Source organism: Denticeps clupeoides, chromosome 12, assembly GCF_900700375.1.
Source record: "Denticeps clupeoides chromosome 12, fDenClu1.1, whole genome shotgun sequence".
NCBI classification, from domain to species: domain Eukaryota; kingdom Metazoa; phylum Chordata; class Actinopteri; order Clupeiformes; family Denticipitidae; genus Denticeps; species Denticeps clupeoides.
Genome location: NC_041718.1, coordinates 6,621,012 through 6,645,594, shown reverse-complemented (window position 1 = coordinate 6,645,594; position 24,583 = coordinate 6,621,012). Strand labels below are relative to the sequence as shown.

Below are 24,583 nucleotides of genomic sequence, written 5' to 3'. Positions count from 1 at the left end.
TGCTGCAAAGCCAAGAGTGAAAGTGAAGTGATTGTCATTGTGATACACAGCACACGGTGCACACACTGAAATGTGTCCTCTGCTTTTAACCCATCACCCTTGGTGAGCAGACGGTACCTTGCTCAGTGGCACCTTGGCCAGTAGGGCACCACTACCCCAAAATAGTTCTTTCAGTGTGACAAAGCCTTTTAGCTGAAGTGCAGCTTGTACTGTAAGGCATGGAAACTTGCCAGTCAAACGTTCCTTCTTGTTCAGTTTACACATTGAGGTCCAATTGGATCAGAACCTCCTAAAATGATCCTTAAAAAAAAAAAAGGTAAAAGGATTTAACTGTAAAGGTCTGGCAGTTTTCTTTCCATTTCAGCCATCAGAAATTTGCTGAAAGAGTCAGCATGACTAACAATTGCAATTGTAAAACAATTGCAATGTCTTCAAAATTACTAATGAAATCATTGCAAGAATTCTCAAGATTGATAGGTTATCTTCTAAATTACTCTTTGATTTATGTCACATGGCCAACTCATTGCACAATTTGAATGTTAATGGAAACAAGAGTAATGTCAGGTTACTGGAACCTCAACAGGAATGAGGTAACATCCCACCACTGCAGTAGTCTCATTGACTCCGACCGCTTGTTGCTTTGTGGAATTCAGTAGTCAAGTCAAACAGACGCAGTTCGTGAGCATAAATCCTGCAGAAACACTCAACCTCCCAGCACTAAATACTGTAAAGCAGAACCACAGGGCAGCGTTGTTTGGAAATTACTTGCTGAGCTCCTTGGCCCTTAATCCACTCCAAATCAGAACTGCACTCATCCCAACAAGGTTCTTATTGAAAATTGCCAAAGCAAACATTTCTGTGTTTGAATGAAATTGTGTGTTTCTCTCAGGTACATCCCAGGGCAGGTCTAATCGCAGAGCTGTCCTGGGATTAAACTGGGATCAGCTCCCAGCATGCATTACACTGCAAAACAGCACACAACAGCACTCCAACTCAATTTGACAGCAGAGCCTTCAGGACTGCAGCCTTTAATAGGCTATTAAAAGTCTATAATGTGTTCCGCCGAGCAGACAGTCAGCGTGGAGTATCAAGCCAATGTGGACACCATGTGCATTAGTCTAGAGCAGAGGTTCGTAACTAGGTTGACATTTGGACACACCATCACCCCCTAATTTCAAGTCAGCTTCGTAGATGTTGATAATAAAATACAACATCACAGTATGCCAACACACACACAAAAAAACAATAAATCTAATGATAAACCAAAATGACCATTAAGTGGCAATGCTGTCAAGGGGAATATTAGCTGCATTTGAATAAAGAACCAAAACTCTTCAATTGTACTGTTGTAATGTCTAATATAGGGTTATCAGCTTTGAGCTTGGGGGATGAGGGGTAATAGCACAACTAGTTTGAGCAGGGAAGGGTTTCGATACTTTGACTAGTGCAATTGGAAGTGAATAGGATGTAGGATGCCCACCATGATTTCACAATCAGTCACATTTCCAGCCTCAAAAAGAGGGTGTAGTCTTGGTGTAGTCGCCCTATCTGATATAGTCTGTGTAATACCTGCATGTCCCTATACTTAATTAGCATACAATTTTAGGTGTTCTTCTATTTTGATAAACAACAATTTTCCACTCTCATTACAGGGCATTATTGCCACCTACTGTTATGGAGTATAATGAGTTGTCAATCTGTCAGTTCATTCTAAAGATTTTTTTTTGCTAAGACAAAGGCCCTCGACCTACTGAAAGCAACCCACCCACCTGTTTGCAACCCACCCACCAGTTGAGAATCATTGGTCTAGAGATTAGTAGGATATGTTTGCAGTTGTAAGAGGAGCCAAAGTTGGAGTGCTACTTTCTGAAATCTCTGGGTCTCTTCATCATCTTCATTTTAGGGCTGATTCAGATGATCCCCCTCCAACCAATATGTGAGCACAATGCTCCTGTGTTTGAGCACATTAGCAGATCTTTAAATTCACGGCCCTAAAACTCCTTCACTGTCCCTATTTCCTTTTATAATTTATTAATTTTGTGGACTAAGAAAATATGAGAAATAGACTTTTTATGCCCTAAAGAACAAGTTCAAGAAGTTTGAAATAATCACAGAAGGCCTTGCTGAAGAGAATTTGTCATCAGACTGTAGTGAGACTTGCATCAATGGGTAAAGAGGGGAGCCTAATAAACAGGACTAAAACCCGCGAGCCAAGGATTTAGAGACAAAACAGCCATAATGATGCAGGAGCGTGATAAGAAGGGGCTGCAAGACGGCGTCCGAAATAAACCGGTGCTCTGGAGCGGTGCGGGACGATAATGAGCTGCTCGCTTGGCTCGAGGAGAACCAGTCAGGCTTTCATCGCCCTGGCCCCAGAGGCAATTGAGCTCCATCCCGTAGGAGAACCCAAGGTGAGCGAATTGGGTTCAGGCCACCGTGCCCTCGCCCCGACGCACCCACGCCCATCGTTCCCCCTGGGCGTTCACCGGAGACAGCCCGGCTCACGTGTGCGTGACTGGAATGAAAGCCGCGACTCCCGCTGCTCTGATCCTCGCTAGGTAGAGAAAAGATGAAGCAGCAGTCTTCTCCAAACGGGAAAAGAGGCAGAGCGAGGGAGAGGAGGGGGTAAGGCGGAGGGGTTCGGCTGCAGTCCCTGCCCAATTAAACACTCGCCAAGGGCCCGGCAGCAGAGACGCACCCCTGCAGCGAGCTTTTGTTATGACAACTGACACAGTCTTGTTTAATTACCTCTTCCTACGGAAAAGCCTCACCCGTCTCGGAATTAAAAAGTGGGGGCAGGAGACAGACAGCGGCCCAAAGTGAGAGGACGAGGCAGACGGCTCGGCCAGTTTGTTTTCAGACTTGAACTAAGATTTTTTTTTTTTTCCGGAGATGAAAGTGAAAAGTGTCATGCTGAGTGAACATTAGACAAATCCTCTCAAACGAGCTGTCTTCCCGGGGCGTCTTCCTCACACCGGTCCCCTGATTCCACCGCTAAAGACACAAAGCTTTAACTTGGGGAGGGTAAACAGAGGGTTTCTCTTTTGGATGTGATGTGAACCCTGGTGGTGTGTTGGTGTAAAGACAACGGATGTTGGCGAGAGAGTAATTAAATTAATCACGCACTGAGATTATTCCGTGCTCCACGTTGGCGGCGGCGCTTCTGGCTGTGGGCGATGTGTGAACAGGGCTTGTGTGCAGAACGTCTTCTGGAAAGAGAAAGGCAGTCTTTCATTTTTCCCATGGGTGTGTTGTGCCGTCCACCAGCACTGAGACATGCACAACTCGGGGAAGAATGCTGGTGGAGCACAGCGGTCAAAACTTTTTTGAAACCACTATAAAATGCCCTATTCCTAAAGAGCTAATTAAATGTAGCTGGTTTTTAGCTATTTTTTTTCAGAATAAAACAAATGTTTGAGAACAAAGGAGAAACAGGGTGTGCAATTGAGATAAAATGGGGCACATGGGCACTGGGTAGACAATACTGGCACACTCACATATTTGAGCTGAAGGCATCAAGAAAAACAGGGGGACATAAGCAGATAATCAGTGATCAAAAAGTGAGCCGAAGTTAATCGGCAACAGCCTTGACCCAATTGGGTGTAGCCTTGCCGTCCTCCCTTTTTTTTCTGGAAAGTGAAGTGATTGTCATTGTGAAACACTGCAGCAAAAAGCACATGGTACACACAACAAAAGGTGTCCTCTGCTTTTAACCATCACCCTTGGTGAGCAGTGGGCAGCCATGACAGGCGCCCGGGGAGCAGTGTGTGGGGACGGTGCTTTGCTCAGTGGCACCTCAGTGGCATCTTGGCGGAATGGGAACCTTCTTATTATGGGGCCACTTCCTTAACCACTAGGCCATGACTGCCCCAACATCTTGATACAGTACTATGTATCCCCTCATACATATTAACTTCTGATATAGCATTGTGAATGATGTCAAGTTCTAATCCTGTCCAGTGCCTGTACATGGCCAAGGATGAGGTGTGCATGATGCTAGCAGCACTTGTCTGGGTTCTGCTAGGAATCCCTGTCTGGGTAAATGTAACTTTAGACCTGCTCTTTGTGAATATTTGACCCCACAGATGACCACACTCGGGTCAGACTGCAACCGCTGGATGGTGACCCCCACTCAGACTACATAAATGCCAACTACATTGATGTAAGTGCAGCATAATTTCAATGGTTTGGTATTAAGGGAAAACAAATGTGTTTGAATTTATATCTGGTGAAGACCATAGCTGTTTCTTAACATAATTTTCATACCCATCAGCCTTTTAGAAATGTGATGCGCTGTTATCAGTTAGTATACTGGAATGCAGTTCTCTTCCCACAATGCTTGGTAAAAAATAGCAGGACTGCTGCAATATAATAATTTTAATGACACTGTCAATATGACTGTATCCATTAGTCAGCTGGGAGCAAAAATCCCCCAGGCTTCAGGAGCTCCATCAGTAATCATGTCACCAAAACGCATTTCTAGTAATAAAACAATTACTGGGTCGATTGTGTCAGGATCCTGCTGGGAAATGGATTGTTACACCCAGATCTCTGTCTACAGGAGCTTAACTTTTGTTGACTGTTCATTTATTTAGTTTTTTTTAATGCTAACAAATGCAGGGGGGATAATGGCATTTGCTTACAGTTTTCTAAAGAATGGAGAAATTGCCTTGTCAAATCAGTACAGCCTAAGTTAAATATTTGAATCAGAATCAATGAATTGTTCATTATGTGACTCATTTGTCATTATTTCTATTACAGGGGTATCACAGACAAAGACATTACATTGCTACACAAGGTAAGCAAAGAAGTTGTGAAAATTAATAATGGAATTGAATATTGAATAGTGTAAAATAAATAAATTATTTTTTTATGCTGATTTCAAATTTGCATTGACCAATGCAAATTTCATAATCTGACAATGTGGACTATTGCTTTTGCACTCACGTGAACTTGCTTTGCTTTTTCATAAATTAATCCACCAAAAGTATTGATTGTATAGATAAACCTGATTTTCAGAAGCTGGATTTGTGGGGTACTTATTGATTGATCACTTCTGCAATTCTGAAAATTGAAAAGATTGAATTTTAATGAGTTATCAGTCACAATTATCAACCAAAAATGCACAATGATTCATGGATTACATTTGAAGTGGTCTCTGAATCCAGCCAGGCTTCTTGTACCATTGTTATACATTTTAATGTGCTCTTATATGGATTCGTCTCCCTTTTCATCTCCTTACTGTTTGAACATGCACTTAATTCCTATTTTGTACAATAAATTACAATAATAATATCTTAACTTGAAACTTTGAAACATGCACATCTAATTGTAAAATTACATACACATCTGGATTTCATGTAAATGTGCATTTTAAATCATTTGGGATAAATGGTTATGCCAAATGAATGCAATTTATTGTGATGCAATGATATGCAGTGAATCGCTGAATAGGCACTCTGCCATAAATTAAAAAGCCCCTTTTACAGATATATACAGCCTCATTGGTCATTGTGGTGCTTTGTTGATATGTGCTTATGTTTAATGTTTATCGTTGTTTAGGGCCAATGCAAGAGACAGTCAGAGATTTCTGGAGGATGATTTGGCAGGAGAATTCTGGCAGCATCGTCATGGTTACCAACCTGGTTGAAGTAGGCAGGGTGAGCATTTGTAAACTGCCACTTCCGAGTTTCTTTATTGGGAACAAACACAGCATGTAAATGTTGACGTAAGCAGAGTCTTCGGGGGGGTGGGGGGTGGCAGGTATTTTGAAAACTGTTGCCAAATTTTGCACCTTTCTATAATGTCTGTCATCAGACCCTTATGACATTTGCTCATAATCATATGATAACAAGCACCATGACAGCTGGTGGCTGCAGTAATTAGTTTGCTTTGTGCTTTAAAATGTCATCTGTGGGGGCAGCGTTGATAACAGTGTTTGGCAAACGTGCTGTTTGCTCCACGGTCTGATGAGGTATTGTTCTCCTGTAAATGTGCTCCCTGGGGTTTCTGCAGGTAAAGTGCGTGCGCTACTGGCCCGATGAGACCGAGGTCTATGGAGACATCAAAGTCACTCTGATTGAGACGGAGCCGCTAGCTGAATACGTCATCCGTACCTTCACCGTCCAAAAGGTACGATTGAGGTGTAGTCACTAACAATACACATATTCCATTTTTTCATGACTTTCCTGATACCGAGAATTTGAGATGTTCTGTCTTACAATGCAACTGTCCCTTAATTCAGGAAAAAACACTTTTAAGAACACTTAAGAAAGCTGAGTGCTTCATTGTTTGATATTGTAATGTAAATAGGGCAGATGTGGCAGAAAGCAGGCAGCGATAAGCAAGTAAATGAATAGAATGGGCTTCAGAAGCCTCATTCACTGACATTAGGACAGATTGCTGTCAGCGAGTTTCACACACGCTGTCCATCTGTCTCACAATAAGGCCAGTGTCTTTTAGCATTCGTTTTGTGCTCATCCACAGGAAGACAGTTTTGTATGAAAATAATTGGGCTGTTGATTGATTTACAAAAAAACATAATTATTCATGAATTTTGCATTTAATTAATTGTGATTTCAATTCAAACTAAAAAACTTGCTAAATTTCTTATTTAAAACTATGATAGAGACAAGTGTGGGAAAGAGGTTGAGATGGGCATGTAGTTCACATCTCAAACCACTGAGCAAAGCACCGTCCCCACACACTGTTCCACTGCTCACTAAGGGAGATGGGTTAAAAGCAGAGGACTCATTTTGGTTTGTGCACCGCGTGCTGTGCTGCAGTGTATCATAATTATTGCTTCCATGATTGAGGACCTTGACAGCCATGTGTCTCCAATTGAAAATTGATGTATCACCTGAAACTGGCCCTAAAACTCCTACTGCCTGTCTTAGACTTAATAAATGAATATTAAATGTATAGTAACAATTAACAACATAAATTATGACAGTGCTAATAAAACAGCCTGGGCTACAATGTTTTTTCTTTTTCAGTTGTGTGCATGAAATCGCTTTAATTGAAGAACATAAACGGAGGCAAAAGTCTGAAAAGTGTTATAATGAAACTGGGAGGGAGGTTTGCTGCACCATGTGGACTGATCTTAAGGCTGCTCACGCGTGTTTCCATGCCAGCTCTCGATAAGCTGTGGCCTGCAGCATTTGGCAGTTATTTACCGATATTTTACATCAACTCATAAAACCTCAGCCAAGCTGCAGCCACACAGCCATTCTAACAAGGAATCACTTCTGTGATTGTGTATAATACACACACACACACACACACACACACACACACCTCATATGTAAACAGCCAGGAAGAGCGAGAGGCACTTTTCACATTAATTTTTAAGCCGCTAACTGAGCATGTGGGCTCATTGGGCTATCAGCAAAGCGGTGAGAATTACACAGCTCGCCAACCAAAATTGCAATTAACCGCTCCGAACTAATGTAAGCCGGCGAGGTGTGAGCGCCACAATTACTACTGTATTTGAGCGTGACTGTAAATGGCCACTCTTCACACATAAAGGCCTTTTATGAGCCGGATGATGTCCTTCGAATGGGGCCTAATATCCTGGACAGAGGCTTCCAGAAAGATGAGCGCCTGCTGCCCTCGCTCTCACCCAGAATGCCATGCGAGACGCAGCCAGCGCACACACACACACTTTTCGATTCATTATGTGTGAAGTCGGGTGTTGGAGTTTGTGGCTTGGAGGGGGTGCGGACATGACCTCATTAATATAGAAGTGTCTTTTTTTTTTTCCTTACATTTACAGAAAAATAATTAGGACGCTGTTACTGTTGCCAATATATTTTTTCTGGTTTTAGCATTGCAAAACATATTTCCAGGGCCATAAACCTATATACTGATTCTTTTATGTGCCTCAATAATCATACAATTATCAGTTTATCAGTAACTCTCAACAGCAAAGACATATCTGCACTCTGTGACATAAAAGTAAAATACTACTAAATGTAGTACACGAGACGACAAGCTTCTATATTGCCAAATCTATATCTACAAATGCTGTTTGGAGCATTTTATACCCTAGGGAACAAAATACAAATAATCCTAAAAATGTTATGACCTCCCCATTCCATCCCACTTGTTTATGCGCAGATTAGCCACAACATTAAAACCCACCGACCGATGTGAAAAAGATAATTACATGATGAGCACCTGCAGGGCCACTCATCACCATTCGTTTAGACTGTCAGTTTAGAGCAGTTGTCAGCCTTTCAGGTTAGCAGGCATGGTCCTTTGGCCCGTGCAGATGCATCATGGCCTACAACAGAACAATTCATGAATTTGATTAGTTGGAAGCATAAAAATTTCAATATGGAGTATCATAGTGTGAAATTGATGGTGAGACTAGTGTAGAGGAATAGGTCAGAGCACCTCCAGCTTTAAGATGTCCTTTGTAATAATTGATTTTAGTAGCTATTTGTTTAAGGATGAACAAGTCATTTGCTGTGCTGTAACTTATCATTTAACTCTTCATTCTATTCATTTAGTATTCAGCATCTGTAATTTTTTAATTGTTCTAAAGAAACAAAGTCAAGCTGATCAAACTGAGTACTTTACTTCTGTTGTACAGAAGGGTCACCATGAAATCCGAGAGATCCGACAGTTCCACTTCACCAGCTGGCCCGACCATGGCGTACCCTGCTATGCCACAGGCCTCTTGGGGTTTGTCCGGCAGGTCAAGTTCCTCAACCCTCCAGATGCTGGGCCTATCGTGGTCCACTGCAGGTAAAGATCACAGACCAGGACATGGTGGCACTGACCTGGGGTTAATTACTCATGAAGTATTAAAACAGACCCACACGAAGGGGTCCACTTGTAAATCCAGCCTTTGACTGGTCACTTCAGCGTTTGTTTTGTGTGGAAAAAAATGAGAATTGTTTTAATGTCTTGTACACACTGACACCAGCAGTGCAAAGCTCTGAAGTGAATGACAGTGGATCCTTCAGACATTTTTGTTTACCAGGCCTTGAAGGCGAAGTGAGTTATGCTCAAAAGACATTGTCTTTTTCACATACTGCAGCATTCCCTTTAATTCACAACCACTTCAGGCTTTCACATCCATATCATTATAGCAGATGTATATATACATCATTTTGATTTTATATCAGTTTTTTTTCAAACTGGCACTTAGATTTACCCAGAGGAACTGTAAGAGTGACATTATCCTCCAAACCCATGTGACATGCAACAGCCTGAATAATGCTGCAGCCACATCAGAGATGGAATATCATGATCAATATGGCACCACAGTCCGTCCTGCAGTCCTGATATTGAACATTAAACTGTGTGAGTGTACGATGTCATTCACTGCATTACTTGAGAGGCTGCAGTTAAATGTTCTTCTTAAAGAGACATTGTTCTGAGATGGCAGAATGTAGCTACCATGTACTGTCTTTGTAGTATGTGAATCAGAGTTTCAGAGTTTACCCTGAAACCTGTCTAGAGGTTTACCCTGATTCCTGTATAGAGATCAATATTTAGTATATATTCAATGTATTTACTGCATAAATAAAATGTAGTTACTTCAATAGACAAGCTTTATATGATGCTATTGCCTGCAGCTTTAAGAAGTTTACAACATGATTGTTATATATGAGTTTCAAATTAATAGTCATCTGAAAGGCTGGAACTCCATGAACATCAGTTTTAAAAGCTTTGACACATGGATATTTATTTGTGTGTATTTCTGTGACTGTCCCTTTTTCTGAGGAAAGGCATCATCCATGAATTAGTTATTAATAAATATGCACTTCACTAACTCACCTGAGCCTATTAATCCGACTATGCACCATTTTCACTTTCACTTCACACACACACATAAAGGGTAGTGGGAAGGAGTGGGAAACCCATATGCCCAATGAGAGTTGACAGGGGGAGCCTGTTAAATGGCAAAATGCAATTTTATACTCGGCCACTGATTCTCCAAACAAAGCAGATGTGACATAGACATTTTCAGAGTGGATTACAAGAAATGCAAAGCGCTCTGATTCTGTTCCCCCAAAGCACGCTGCCCTGTCCTTTAATTTCTAATGCCGGGCCGTGAGAGATGCCGCTGCAGGCTTTTACTGCTACTTCATCTCTCTAACCCGTTTATCACACTCCACATAAACTGAACTGATGACATTAACATTTAAAAAAAGAACAATGCTATCACTCTGCCCTCAGTGTTCCTCTACAAAACTGAGAGAATTACGACATAATCATGACTTAACACCTTTTGGCGGCCGATAGCCAGTGATGATTGCTGGTAATAATGCCGGCGACGTGCAAAGTGGCTGAGCGCTGCTGCAGATCGCTACTTTACAGCAATGTACATTTATTTAATTATTATTTTGCTGTCTGTATTGTCTTATAAAGTTACATTCGTGGTCATTTAGAGTTGGATACATTGTTTTTAATGCATTCTCTATATAAAGAGCTGTCTATAAACATTAGTCATGTGTCATACCACACACACACATACAGGTGTTATGGGGTTTTCCCCACACCCGTAAAGCACAGCTAGGCCATGTCCCTGGGAGGGTGCGAGACACTGGGAATGTAGATGAGGTCCGGCGGCTGAGGTTTTGGCCCATGGAGCGAAGCCCCTGACAGACTGCGGAGTAATTTCTAATTTCCTTCAGCACTCCTTGGCCGTTATCCCCCTGCCAAGATCGAGTCGTTCGCCAGTCACACCATTAATCACCACCGCTGACAGGCAATCTGTGGTGCTGGGAGGAAGAGAGAGGGAGAGAGAGAGAGCTGATGAACTGACAGGACGCTGCAGACTGAATCATGGCCTAGCAGTTCCCTCCCACGGACACCCACCCAAACAGTGGACTGACTGTGTGTGTTTCCCTAAACCCCCAGCACCAAGGTCACGTCACATGACACAACCTCTTCCCTGCAGGGACCTGGACCGGGCCGGTGTACGACACCCACTAGATAGTATATACAGAGATTTTTTTTTTTTATTATTAACAGCAGTGCTCTCCTCTTTCTCTCCTTGCTCTGTGCAGTGCCGGAGCCGGGAGGACGGGCTGTTTCATAGCAGTGGACATCATGCTGGACATGGCCGAAAACGAGGGGGTGGTTGACATCTTCAACTGCATAAGAGAGCTGCGCTCACAGAGGGTGAACATGGTGCAGACAGAGGTGGGTGGTCTTCACAGAAACTGAGAGGGGGTCTTCTGCAGTGGTGTGCAGCTTTCGGCGTGCATCTAATCATCCTCAATTCATAGTCCTGCTCGAGTCCAGATTTGTAAAGTTGGACCTGACCTATTAGCCAACAGAAACTCTGATTTAATTAATATCCCAATTGGATTCAGGAACCTCCCTTGAGATTTTTTTTTTACTCATGGTTTGTAATAATAAGCTTTCATTCTTTTAAGCGTCAAATTTCCTATTCCTATTCCTTATTCCCTTTTTATTATCAATATTAATTGCTTTGATGCACTGAATCCAGACCATGTTATTTGTCTGGAAATCAAGACCGCATTTCAGCAGCCATACACTTGTCTGCTGAAATAGCAAACTACTTTCTGACAGGAAGAAAATTGCACAACACACACAATTGAATTAATCACTGTGCAACATGCTGGTCAACAGACTGAGAACAAAGCCGCAAACAAGCCCACTAATCCCTGGTGTTGGATACAGTAATACGTTCTACCACTGGGATCGTGTAATTCCAGCAAAGTAAGCCGCACTCCAGATCCAGTTCTGGTCATTAGGACTCCTTTCCAGTATGTGGGCAACATCTCAGCCATCATGAGCTCGTTCCTTCTAGTATAAAAAAAAAACCCTCTGAAAACAGAAAAAGCAGAATCTTCTTTTCTTGACCATGACTCCTGCACCGGATTCCAATTAGCAACGTGTTATGTGCGGTAGCAGGTTCAGGCAGTGTGGCCCACTAAAATGCAGCAAAGTAAGAGGGGTCTTTTTTTATGAGTGTCAGTTTTAAGCACCCTTTCAAAGACCATCCAGCACAGAAAACAACAAAAAGCTATTAATCTTTTAAAAGGCTCCCCCTCCAGAAGTGCTCGATGAAGGTAATGGACAGGAGAGGTCAGCTCTGTGTGGATTTAGCCCAGTGCGCATCAAAGGGCTACAATTAACATTCAAGCCCTTAAGCCTTAGGCATTGTGGAGTTTTCAAATATGGATAATGCTGATAATACCACTCCATATCAGCGCTCTGCTCAGGGGGGGTTTAATGCGTCTCCCTCATGAGCACAAGGCTCTGCGATGGCGCAGAACGTTCTCCTGGTGTCCTGTAGAGTCCTTTTTTTGAGCTGTCTCACAACCATCCTACCCATTTCCTAATAGATTGTTTTATTCTACACAGGCCTGGTAGAACAGACTGTACTAGTTAAATAAATGTTCATTTCAACTATTAAACTACTAATGTTTTATCACTAATGTGAAAATCGTAACAGAAAATTCCACCTCAAATCCTCAAATGCCATTTTTAATTAAGACCTGAGTAGCTCCTATTCAGTTCAGTGCCTCATATAACATATTATTATTGATTTGTGTTTTCCCCCCCACCAGGAGCAGTATGTGTTTGTCCACGACGCCATATTGGAGGCCTGCCTATGTGGGAATACAGCAATCCCCGTCTGTGAATTCAGAGCCATATACTACAACATCAGCAGGATAGACCCCCAGACCAACTCTAGCCAGATCAAAGATGAATTCCAGGTGAGAAACACGCAAATTCTGCTTCTGTTCCCGTACACGCTGTCAGGGATCTGTGATAGGTATGCTGTGGGGAAGAGGATGATGCTTTGTAAAAAAAAAAAGAAATAGTTTTTCCACAGGCCTCTTATTGTTCTGTATTACTTAGAAAATAAGCAGCACAGCCCAGCATCAGACAGAGGAAGGCTCAGATCTGTCATCTTGCCCATAATGTATGATCTGCATCTCAATTCACCCTCACTCACTCTCTTTACTCTCATACATAAGTAATGTGCAACATTCGCTTCAATGAAATATATTGGATCTTGTTAAAGATGGAAGTGCAGATGAGCCGCTTTTTTCAAATATCTTACTCTGGATCTTGCACAGTGTTATTACACAGAAATGCTACTGTGATTGGCCATCAAAGAGTGCGTAAATTGTATTATTATAATTTTTAAAATTATTGTTATTTATATCATTAAACCTGTACTGTTTCCCCTCAGACTCTGAACATCGTGACGCCACGGGTGCGCCCTGAGGACTGCAGCGTGGGACTCCTGCCCCGCAACCATGACAAAAACCGCAGCATGGATGTCCTGTCGGTCGACCGCTGCCTGCCTTTCCTCATCTCGGTCGATGGCGAGTCAAGTAACTACATAAATGCGGCTCTTATGGACGTAAGTTTCCCTGGGTTCGCCTGGGAAGAGGCGGTGATCTGAAACGGAGTTATAACCGCAGCCGCGGCGTGATGAATGTGCCTTTTTAAAATGAACCCCAAAATCTATTTCACTTTAATTAAATTCATAAATATCACACATTGACTCCGCATTTTGGTTTAATGAGTCCCTGCATTTTTTTTTAGGAATTTGCTTATTTATAGCTCACGATCCAGAAAAAAAAATTAACAAATGCCGATGATTGCATTGCAAAAGCTGCCCCCCTAGCTCCAGTTGAACTTTGCTAGGTGTTCTAGGGAGCATTTAACATTGCCTTCAGGTTTCACATTATTTATTCTAACACACATTCCCATGAGCACATGTCATTTCTGCAGCCCCTATGTAAAAATGTAATCGAGCCCCGGCCTTGTAAAGGGGTTCATTTAGAAACTGAATAAAGAAGATAGCAATCTGATAGAGCTGATTACAGAAGTGAGACACAGCAAAGCATCCCGCAAACAGGATATATGCACTGTTCCATCAGATAAACCGAGACAGAGGCGAGGCGCGAGAGGCGATAAGGGCTGGGTGATGATAAAGTGCCTGCAGCAGCACTTTTAAATACCCCACAGCAGAGTGTCTTGTCTCAAACTGCGTCCACTCATCCGCTGCTGTGTAATGACCAGCAGTGGGAATTCACAGCCAATGCACCACCTTGCAAGGTTAATGCTCTCCAACGTAGCGGCGCATGCCTCGCCTTTTTTTCCACAAAGGAAGGCAGTGTCAGTGGTTTGATGTATGTTTAGGTATGTTAGTCACGCAGAGGCTTCCGGTGTCTGTTGACGCTAAATCCCACCCTTTGCGATGTTCATGTTTTCTGCTCGGGGCTGAAGTGTTGTCTCATCGATTTACAGAGTCATAAACAGCCGGCAGCCTTCATCGTGACCCAGCACCCCTTACCCAACACCGTGGCAGATTTCTGGAGACTGGTGTTTGACTACAACTGCTCTTCCATCGTAATGCTGAACGAGATGGATGCGGCTCAGGTACGACTTCGTGAGAGGGGTGGGCAGTTGGCCTTAACTCCCGCGACTTAACGACAGCGTCTCAGACCTCCCTGTCACCACATGCATAGCTTTCGTGATTTTTATAGCTTTCATTATCTTTCTTCCCCTCCATGTCTTCATTGCAACAATTAGCACAAATTAAACTAAACTCTGTGAACGCTGCTTAAGACAACATTTTTCTCCAATCCTCAGAAAAGGTCTGCAAATTTGATCCCTAAGGATTGTCCCCCCCCACATTAGTACCCCACACAAAATGCAGAGCTATACATCACATCCTCGTTTATCTTAACTACCCAAAATGATTCTGCTGAAAATGAGACTTCCATTACTACATGCACACGGACGTGAGACTGCAGCAATGGATGGAACAGTTTTTGTCACTCCTGTTAGCAAAATGTAAGCCTAAATGTTAGATTTTATATATTATATAGTCTGAATATTTACATTTACATGCATGGCCTCACGATCCACCATAGTCCACAGCTATTTAAAAACACTGGTCAGTCAGGTAGCTTAGTTCAGACAGCCTGAATTATGAAACAAATGGCTCACTTTTACAAGACAGAACTCAGTGGAACACATTGCTTTTGGTTTTTATTTAATTATAAAAATATAATTAATATATTATAATATATTATTATAAAAAAAACTAGATGCTACAGGAATTTTAAGTTGCAACAATGAAATATAAAAATGAAATATGCCACAATAGGCAGTAAAAGGGACATTGTCTTAATATCAGCCTGTATTTGTGTTTACCATAAACCCCCACACAAAGAGAGAATAATATGGACAGGGATATTGACTATGGCACATATGAATAATGCTGTTTTTTTTTTTTATTCATACATAATGCATTTTTTGATCTCTGGACTTTATAAGTAGGCGCAATAGACACAGACACCCAGTATCAAGGGGTTACAGATCTATATTATATTATGAAACATTCACAGTACAAGTTTTCTGTATGTTCGTTGAAAACCATTAATTTATATATTTACTTATTTCACCTTTTCAGTGCGATAAAGTGTGATGTGTGGCCTAGTGAACTATTGTTGGGACTATTGTCATCCCTGAGTCTTTTGTCTTGTAAACCTTTATTTAGCCCCCTTATATTGGTAATGTACTGAATGATGTTATCAATGACATAATGAATGAGGGGGGTCCGAACATCTGTCCAACACTAGTTTTCCTGGTCCTTGACTATCAGTCGTCTGATTTACTCAGCTCAGCATGATATTTGGAAGCGTGTAATCATATCATTTTCCCCCTGCAGCTTTGCATGCAGTACTGGCCAGAAAAGAGCTCCTGCTGTTATGGTCCCATCCAAGTCGAGTTCATCTCTGCTGACATAGATGAAGATATCATCAACCGGATCTTCAGGATTTGCAACATGGCTAGGGTATGAATAAATATTGAGCCTCTTTTAGTTTTGATGGGTCCTGCCAGTAGTCAGTTGGATGATCATTGAATTGGGTGTCATTCGTGCACTTTGTTGTCCAATGATCCATGATAAGGACATTAAAACAGGCTCCCTTCATGAAAATGGCATTGGCCAAGGAAAATATGAGCAAGAGCCTGCTCTTATATGGATAATCTTAATTGTGTAAATTAAGTAAATTGAAAGATTGTTTTTATAAATGTCTTATACATGCATTTACATTATTTAATGGCTCTATGATGCAATTAAACTACTACATAGCATGACCCTTACACTTCATCACTATAAAAGCTAGGTCACATTAGCATTAGTGGTTCTCCTGCTTCATTGTGAATTATTACACCCTGGAGACAGTTTTCCCCGAATGGCAGACTTAACATCAACTGCTCAGTGCAATACAGAGATAAATTATAGCTAGATACATTTTCCTCTTGTCCTGAGTTGAGTTCTGACATTGGTGGCTCAAACATGTCTGTCTGTACTGTTCCAACAAATCATTCGTATTTCAATTGACACTTCAGTGGCCATGCACCCAGTGTTTGTCTTATAAATTTTTCGTGCTTTTTCTTCCTAATTTTATATACTTAGTGATTGTGTATTTATTTATTTATTTATTTATTATTATTCACATTTTCCTGAGTGATTCATATTTATGCCAGTTGCCTGAAGACAGGAAGTGAGGTGAATTTTGATACAAGTTTATTTAGTGCTTCTGTCACAATTCTAAAGATCATTTAAATCAGATCATATCACGCATCTTTGAATTGAATTAGCCTCGTTCTGCACATATGCATAAGTACAGCAATCAGATAAACATTTAGCTTCCACATCAGGATCTGCCAGCGCAAATGAAAGTCACTAGTCACAAGTCACTAGATTACTTTTTTTTTCTTGTCCGTTGATTAATGCTCATTAAAGCTATGTTGGGATTCTGTTTGCTGAGCAGCAGCAAGGAAATTTGTCAATTTCCCCCTTCCCGTTCCTAACTTCCTCTTAAGCAGCAGTGACAAGGAGGATTTAAAGGCCAGCTTATAAGTGCAGCGTTGTGTGGCAAAGAGGTGTGGAGGCGCAAATCTGCCATGAAATGGCCTCATCACCACGGCGACAAAGTGACACGGGCTCCCACGCAGCAATATACTATATATCAGACAGCTCTGCCGCAAAAATCTCAATGAGATCGAAAGTCGGCCATGGCATTAATAATTGCTTAATAAAAAGTGCAAAAGTGCATTTTATTCATTTTTCAGTTGAAGGAGAGATGATGATGATAACGATGATGAGTGATAATAAGTTTCTTTTGATGTTTCTCAGCCGCAGGATGGCTACCGACTGGTGCAGCATTTCCAGTTCATCGGCTGGCCGGCATACCGCGATACCCCACTGTCCAAGCGCTCCATACTGCAGCTGGTGCGGAGACTGGCCAAGTGGCAGGAGCAGTACGATGGGGGAGACGGGCGCACTGTGGTGCACTGCCTGTAAGTACAGCTTCCTGACACACGCTCCCGAAACTCGAGTGTTTTACAGTTGAATGCAACGTTTTAGGAAGGATGGACTGAACAGAAATCAGAGGATGAACACCCTCTGGCACCCTCCTTCTCCTAAATCAGTGACTGGAAAACGTGGAAATGGTTCCACCGTACGTTGCTTTAGAGCGGCTAGTGCCCACATATGTGAAGATACTGTATTTTTTTTTTAAAAGACACATCACACAATCATACTATACATAGACTGTTACAGAGAACTGATGCAGAGAAACTCTGCTTTTCTGTTTCATTCCTGAGAATGTGGCTATTACGCTGGTAATGGACTTGGGTGGCCGCAAATTTTACTAGCAGTTAAATGAACCGGGGTGGGCTTGCGGAGGCTGTCCCTTTAATTAATGATTGCAAAATGCTCTGGATAAGCGCATCAGGTTAATGTCATGTAATATAAAGTAATCTGGAAAACATATGTGCTAATGGCCATTTCTGAACATCAACCATTCATTACTTTAATTTTATAGATCGTTTATTCTTGAGAATAGGGACAAACTAAATAGTTTAGTTTTCAATTTTTTTCAATTCCAAAAATGCATTTTAAAAAAGCATGAAGTGGTTAATGAATGCTATTTAAAAACAAGATCATTTAATTAGCTGTATATTGTTCCAAGTAGAAAATACATTATAATAAAATGTTTTCCATCTTCTATGGATTAGGTTGTTTGTGTTTTCTTATAAGCAATATATCATGTAATTTATAACGCAAAGGACACCCATTTTGTGTAACATTGAAACTTTTGACAAGCCCACCCATAAATCATTATGAGCAAATATATGATTAGAATTAATATTAATAAATAAATTAAAAACAACATCTCACAAAAGTGACTGTGCACAAATTTTAATTCAACATGTTTTGTTTTTTTTGTGAAAATATCATTTTAAGTGTGTGTATGTATATATATATATATATATATATATATACTCACAATAAGTTAGGGATATTGTGGGAGACTGGATGTCATACATACGGTGTTTGTTTCAGTTCAGACATTTTTGGGATAGAGAGGCAATTGTATTGGGGTGATAGACACACCTCATTTTGTGCTTTCCATGTAATGGTCTCATTGTGTACAGGTATGCCTTATATTGGGGCCAATACCAAGAGCCAACCTTTCTCAATGTGGCATCAAGTTCAACATTCTGTTAGACAAGCTGGTATTGTCAGAAAGTCATTCCAAGTTCATCATTCAAACAGCCATGAACACACAACGTCACTTAATAGACAAGCAGTGTCACCTGGCCATGGCATGCCTTATGGAGGTGACTCCACTGACACCAAGACACAGCCTAATAATGCATGCAGTGGACACAGGACCATGTTACCTGGACAATGCAGTGGTCTACCATCCTGTTCACTGATGAGTGTCGCATCAGTGTTGCTGGAGAAGGCGAGGTGAACAATACGCTGAGGTCAACATGGTCCCCAGGGTTTGCTTTGGTGGAGAAGGTGCCACAGTCTGTGCAGTCACTGCACCTTATTACCTCAGAGACATCATAGAACCCATCATCATCCCCAAATTCCATCAGCACACCCCCAACTTTCTGTTCATGGATGATAATGCTCCACCACATCATGGCAGAATTGTCACAGCTCGACTTCAGGAAGTTGAAGTGCCTCATATGGTATGGTCATCAATGTCCCCTGACCTGAACCCCAAAGAGCATGTCTGGGACCAGTTGAAGCACAGACTGACTGATTATACCCCGCCCCCACGTCAAGCTAGTCTAACCCCTTCAGCAGTTTGTGGTGCAAATCTCATTCAGTTCCGATCATTTTCTACTTTATACTGGATCAGCCATTTTGCTGTGCAATAGATTCCATTCACTATGTGGTGCACTACATAATGGTCACTTTACACACCGAATTGAAGTGCATAGAAGTGGGATGCAGCCTCTCTGCTCAAGAACAGTTGTCAGATGGTGGATTTATGCTGAAACTGCGGACATTTAACTGTTCAGGGGATAATATTCTACAAGCATCTTGGCTGTGTAGTGGCTCATCTCAAGTTCCAGTTCAAAACGTTTCTTTGGAAGAAATAATTCGATACTTGCATATAATTAAATCTATAAGCTATTGCTATAATTAAAATCAGAGTTGTTTTATGACGATTGTTCACCCATTGGATCATACACCAACAAACAGTCAGCAGGACGGCGATCACAACCCTAAAACCAATACTGGATGTCATGCCAATACTGGAAGTACATGCCTTCCTGAGAAAAATCTGATTTATTTGAAGTTCAGCATACAATTATCTCATATCACCACAACGTAAGCAAGAATGTAAAGTAGACTTGTTTTTTTTTTCTTTGGAGCCAGTGAGCAATGGAGTAGGAGCCCATGAAGCCAAAAAGAAATGAAGCTGAAAACGAGAGACCAGGGTAGAAAATCCATAGTAGAAGTAAGGACCTGCCCTGGCGATAACACGAGGCTGATTAGTCCTGAGTGGGAGTTTTTTCCCTTCTTCTGCCTCTTTTTAATTCTCTCCTGAAAACAATGTGGAGCGGCTTTTGTTTGCAGCTCACTGATGCCAGTCCAATCAGGTTTCCATTGATTTTTTGCCACCTTAGTAATATTTGTTTAAGGCTCTCTGTGGAGAGCTGTGCTGCGCTGCTGCAGCCGGGATCCTTCACTGAAGGGTAGAGTAAAGCATTCAAATGAACATCTAGCCTGAATTTTTTTTTTTTTTAAATGTTGCCATTTCATGTCTAAAATATGTATATTATAATAATGGATATTCATTATATTAATGGAGATTAAGTACCTCAAATAAACTTTTTGAGGTGTCCTATTCCTGTTATTTACATTAACAGAATAACTTTCCTGAAGATTGCTGAAAATAACCCTAGTAACACAGGTAGCAGCAAATTGTACATTACATCTAAAGTGCATAACTTCATAAAAATAGGAAAACAATATGCGTAGACAGAAGAACAATTATTGTTTTGACAATTATTGTTGCATCAATACTATTAAGTACTACATATATACTACAATACTATCAAAACTACTATGACTTTGTTCTAAATATAGGTTATATAATACTACTAGAGTATCCTAGTGGGAAACACACTCACCTATGTACCAGAAGAGCACAAAGGTTCAAACCCAATTTACTACCATTGTGTCCCTGAGCAAGACACCCTAGTAACACAGGTAGCAGCAAATTGTACATTACATCTAAAGTGCATAACTTCATAAAAATAGGAAAACAATATGCGTACAGACACTTAACCCTGAGCGTGTCCAGGGGGGCTATCCCTGTCACTACTGGTTGTAATTTGCTCTGGTAAATGCTGTAAGTACCTGGTAACTAAAACCCTCATCTTTATTCTCGTTCTCCAGGACTGGCGGTGGACGTAGTGGCACATTCTGTGCCATCTGTAGCATCAATGAGATGATTCAGCAGCAGAATATTGTAGACGTGTTCCACACTGTCAAGACCTTGAGGAACAACAAGTCCAATATGGTGGAGACTATGGTAAGACCTGGAGAGCACACTGATAATGAGCAGACAGCAAGTATTACCCATTCACCCTCTCACCCTGCTGCTACATACAGATTCAGTTCATGCTAGTGGATGCATTTTCAGTTGCCTGTGAAATATATTAAATGTGACATGGTCACCTTTATCTGGAGACCTTTAATCTTCATCAGGCAACTTGTTGAGGTCACCCAATCAATCAATGCTGTGGGTGTGCATTGAAATTAGGTTATTGAAATGAGTGTAATAAAAATAATATAATAAGTGAAAGTGAAGTAATTGTCATTGTGAAACACTGCAGCATAGCACACGGTGACAAAACGAAATGTGTCCTCTGCTTTTAACCATCACCCTTTGTGAGCAGTGGGCAGCCATGACAGGTGCCTGGGGAGCAGTGTGTGGGGATGGTGCTTTGCTCAGTGGCACCTCAGTGGCACCTTGGTGGCTCGGGATTCGAACCGGCAACCTTGTGATTATGGGTCCTCAATTCAATCATTGTTGGACTGTGATAAAAAAAATACTACTAATAATAACAGCCTACTGGGTAAATCACTCAACCACAGATTAAGTTTAAGACCCCACTTCCTACTATTGTGTAGGAAGGCACTTAACCCAACTTGAGTGTAAATTCAAGATACCCAATCATGACCGCCCAATTATGGCACAATTCTCAGGAAAGTAAAATAATAACGGGACTATATGGATGGTGGGTTAATTGTGATGTCTGTTTTTTTTTGTTTTTTTCAGGAACAGTATAAGTTCTGCTATGAAGTTGCTTTGGAGAGTCTAAGCTCTTTCTAAATGAGGAAGAGAAGAAACACTGAAAAGACATGTTATTGAATGCAGCCAGGAAAGAAAACTGTACAGCAGAGGGACATGCTGTTCCGAGGTGACATGTATAATATATTACAGGAAAGGGACCCTGTAACTGTACAAAACTTAAAAAAAAAAAAAATCATCAGTTTTCTTCTCTCTGTCCAGCATCAACACACATATTCTGGACTGTGATGTGATCTTGTACAAAATGTTCCTTTTTAGTTTTATGGCTTGAATGTTTCTGTCTGTGTAAAGAAAATTAGACGCTGTTGAAAAATGAAAAAAAATGACATACATGCCACACAGATGCTTTCTGTATGCCATATGGGGGAAAAAACCAAATAGACTTTTATTAATGTACAGCTTCTTATGAAGAAACTAAAGTTGCAGAAATCTGAAATATTTTTTCGTAATTTTTTTTTTTTTTGCGGTTCCTTACATAAAATGGTCACATACACTCTGCACACAAGTTGTGTGTAAAGATTTCTAAAGGATTTCAGCTGAGGAGTTGAAGAGGGATGTTGTGCTCCTCATCGCCATGGCAACACTTGAATCTGTAGCTGGTGTGATTTGGTTGCACTGAGAAGATGGTTGAAGCTTTACTGTGCCCACCAGGTAGAGTGCTACAGGCTGTGAAACATTGAGCCCTGGCAGTATTAATTTATTTAGTTTTGTGTGTGTGTGTGTTTTGTTATTTTGCGCTCTATTTTGCACATTTTTAAATGTTCATTTTGGAATCCAGTTGTCATGTGACCTCCAGTGCCATATAATCAACTGAAACGAGACACTCGACCACAAACTGCTAATTTTATCAGCAGTTAACAGAACGACAAGAACAGGGCGGTGCTGTAAACCTTCTCAAACCTTCCCGAACAACACTTCCTCATCTACTCTTCTGACCATCTTCGTTTCCGCTGGTGATGGATCCAGACTGCAGACAGGCAACCTACTACTTTGAAGATACCTCCCACAGCACGGCAAAACCTTCGAGTTTTCTGCTATTGCTTTATAATCTGACAGGTCTGCCACTATGTGGTTCTCACACTGCAAGCGAAACAGCCTGGGCACTATTTTTAAACTGGCACTACACACTTAAAGTTGGGCTTGTTCAAAGGCATAGATCATTTAAACCCACCCTGGTCAATACATGCACAAGCATCATTAAAGATCGGGTTCTATTCTATTTATTTGCGTAAATCCTGAGCACACTTTTACCTTACACTACAGAACAAGCCCTGCACTCAGCACAGTGTGAAAGTAGTTTCCTCTGTGTTCAAGATCTAAAATATTATCTATGTCAGTGCATCTTGCATTTTTTAAATAATTTTCTTTTTAAATTCTATTTTATGTTGTAATGTAGATGGATTTAATGAATGTTTCTAGCATATTCCACAACAGAAACAATACAAATCTCCAAAACCCAACTGGCCAATATTGTTGTTTTGGACAATTTGTGACACATCACATTCCCTCCCTGACGCAGTAAAATGAATCTGGATTAAACTCGACTGTGTCTGCCCGGCCCCGAGTGACCATTGCACGCTAACTGTGTCTTTTGACTGTGCACTCTGTCTGCTGAAGAGTTTTTTGTACGCTATTGATCTTGGCTTTGTTGCTAATTTAAAATACAGAGAGGAGGGTAGCACAATTCAAGATCATTCAGATTTTTCAATTCTGGTCACTGTGAAAAGAAATTGTCTAAAAAGTAAAAAAAAAAACAAAAACATAATTTGCAATTTACGACATTGACAGTGTGAATGCTTTTTATGACTTTTTCTTTCATGATGTGTTTCTGCTGCCTGTATTATATTTTCTCCTATCTTTTTTGTTGTATTTGTATATTTCTTTTATTTGTCTAGCAAAGTGATATTTAGAAATGGTGATTTACATGCCATGGTTGTTCTGTTGTTTGAAATTGTGGTTACATCAATAAAGGGACCAAAATATTAAAACAAACTCCGTTTTTCTCTTGTCAGTACCTGAATGTGAAAGATGAAACATAGGCCGCAAACAATCTGCATTTCATTTACAGCCTCATCTGTCATCATTCATTTCAGAGATTTCCACGGGCAAAACATCAAGGCATGGTGAGGCTGGCATCTGTCATTTGCATATGATCTGTTTGTGTCCTTTTGGCATCATCTGACTGTGACCTCTAGTCCTCCAGAAGTGTTTATGGCATCTCACAGTACACGTAAACCGGAAGAAAAACTACCCCGTGAGAACGTATACCCCTTCAAAATCGTCAGACCGGTATTTACGACCAATCAGAATCTGACGTTAACTGGGCAGCGTGCGGCTGACTGGTCTGTGGGCTCCATCCTTCCAGAGTCTGTAACTCCTTAATGCTTTCTTTTAGTCCTTTAACTCAGAACCAAATTATCATGCAGGGAAGAGATGATCATTTTATTTCCATGGCAACAAACTGTCACCCCGATGGCCTTGTTTTTAGTGTGAACTGCGAAAAAAAGTCATTGTCTCCATAAAACTGCTACTGTTGGTGTTTAAGACGGCTTCCTGCTTCTCTTGGCACATTAAACGTGAACTGTACAATTTTATTGTCAGAATAAAGGCCTTCACAAGGTCTCAACACTAATTCTGATGCCACAGAAAAAATAAATCATGCTTTTGTATATTTTGGCTGACTGTCATTATGGTTATAGATGCAGTTAAATACAGTTTATTTTATTTGACTCTTGATTCATAGCACATAATGCATTTTAGCATGTCATATTACACATTTGTCTTTTTATTGGAGATATTTTGCCACATGGGATTTCCCATTAAGCATTGTTGTTTTTTTCAATTTTCATGCTGTCTGAGGGACAACAGAAACTGTAGTTAAGCATTAGTTATGTCCCTCAAACTAATTTTTGCCCTTTTGGCACTAG

The 24,583-nt window shown here is 41.0% G+C and overlaps 1 protein-coding gene across 13 annotated transcripts in view; it reads left to right on the top strand.

The window, feature by feature from the left end:
* The window catches only part of ptprt (protein tyrosine phosphatase receptor type T), a 223,199-nt gene extending 199,755 nt beyond the window's left edge, over nt 1-23,444 (top strand). For 10 of the 13 annotated variants that reach the window (XM_028997567.1, XM_028997573.1, XM_028997572.1 and 7 more), the window contains 13 exons: nt 4,077-4,162; nt 4,762-4,798; nt 5,563-5,660; nt 6,016-6,132; nt 8,597-8,751; nt 11,025-11,160; nt 12,558-12,707; nt 13,190-13,363; nt 14,257-14,388; nt 15,686-15,811; nt 17,162-17,325; nt 20,738-20,873; nt 21,624-23,444. In XM_028997567.1, the coding sequence (XP_028853400.1) occupies nt 4,077-4,162; nt 4,762-4,798; nt 5,563-5,660; nt 6,016-6,132; nt 8,597-8,751; nt 11,025-11,160; nt 12,558-12,707; nt 13,190-13,363; nt 14,257-14,388; nt 15,686-15,811; nt 17,162-17,325; nt 20,738-20,873; nt 21,624-21,677 (1,565 nt within the window). In that variant the 3' untranslated portion in view covers nt 21,678-23,444. The remainder of the gene's footprint in view (nt 1-4,076; nt 4,163-4,761; nt 4,799-5,562; nt 5,661-6,015; nt 6,133-8,596; nt 8,752-11,024; nt 11,161-12,557; nt 12,708-13,189; nt 13,364-14,256; nt 14,389-15,685; nt 15,812-17,161; nt 17,326-20,737; nt 20,874-21,623) is intronic. The other 3 variants (XM_028997574.1, XM_028997575.1, XM_028997563.1) reach the window with 1 other exon arrangement.
* The last annotated feature ends 1,139 nt before the right edge of the window (nt 23,445-24,583 follow it).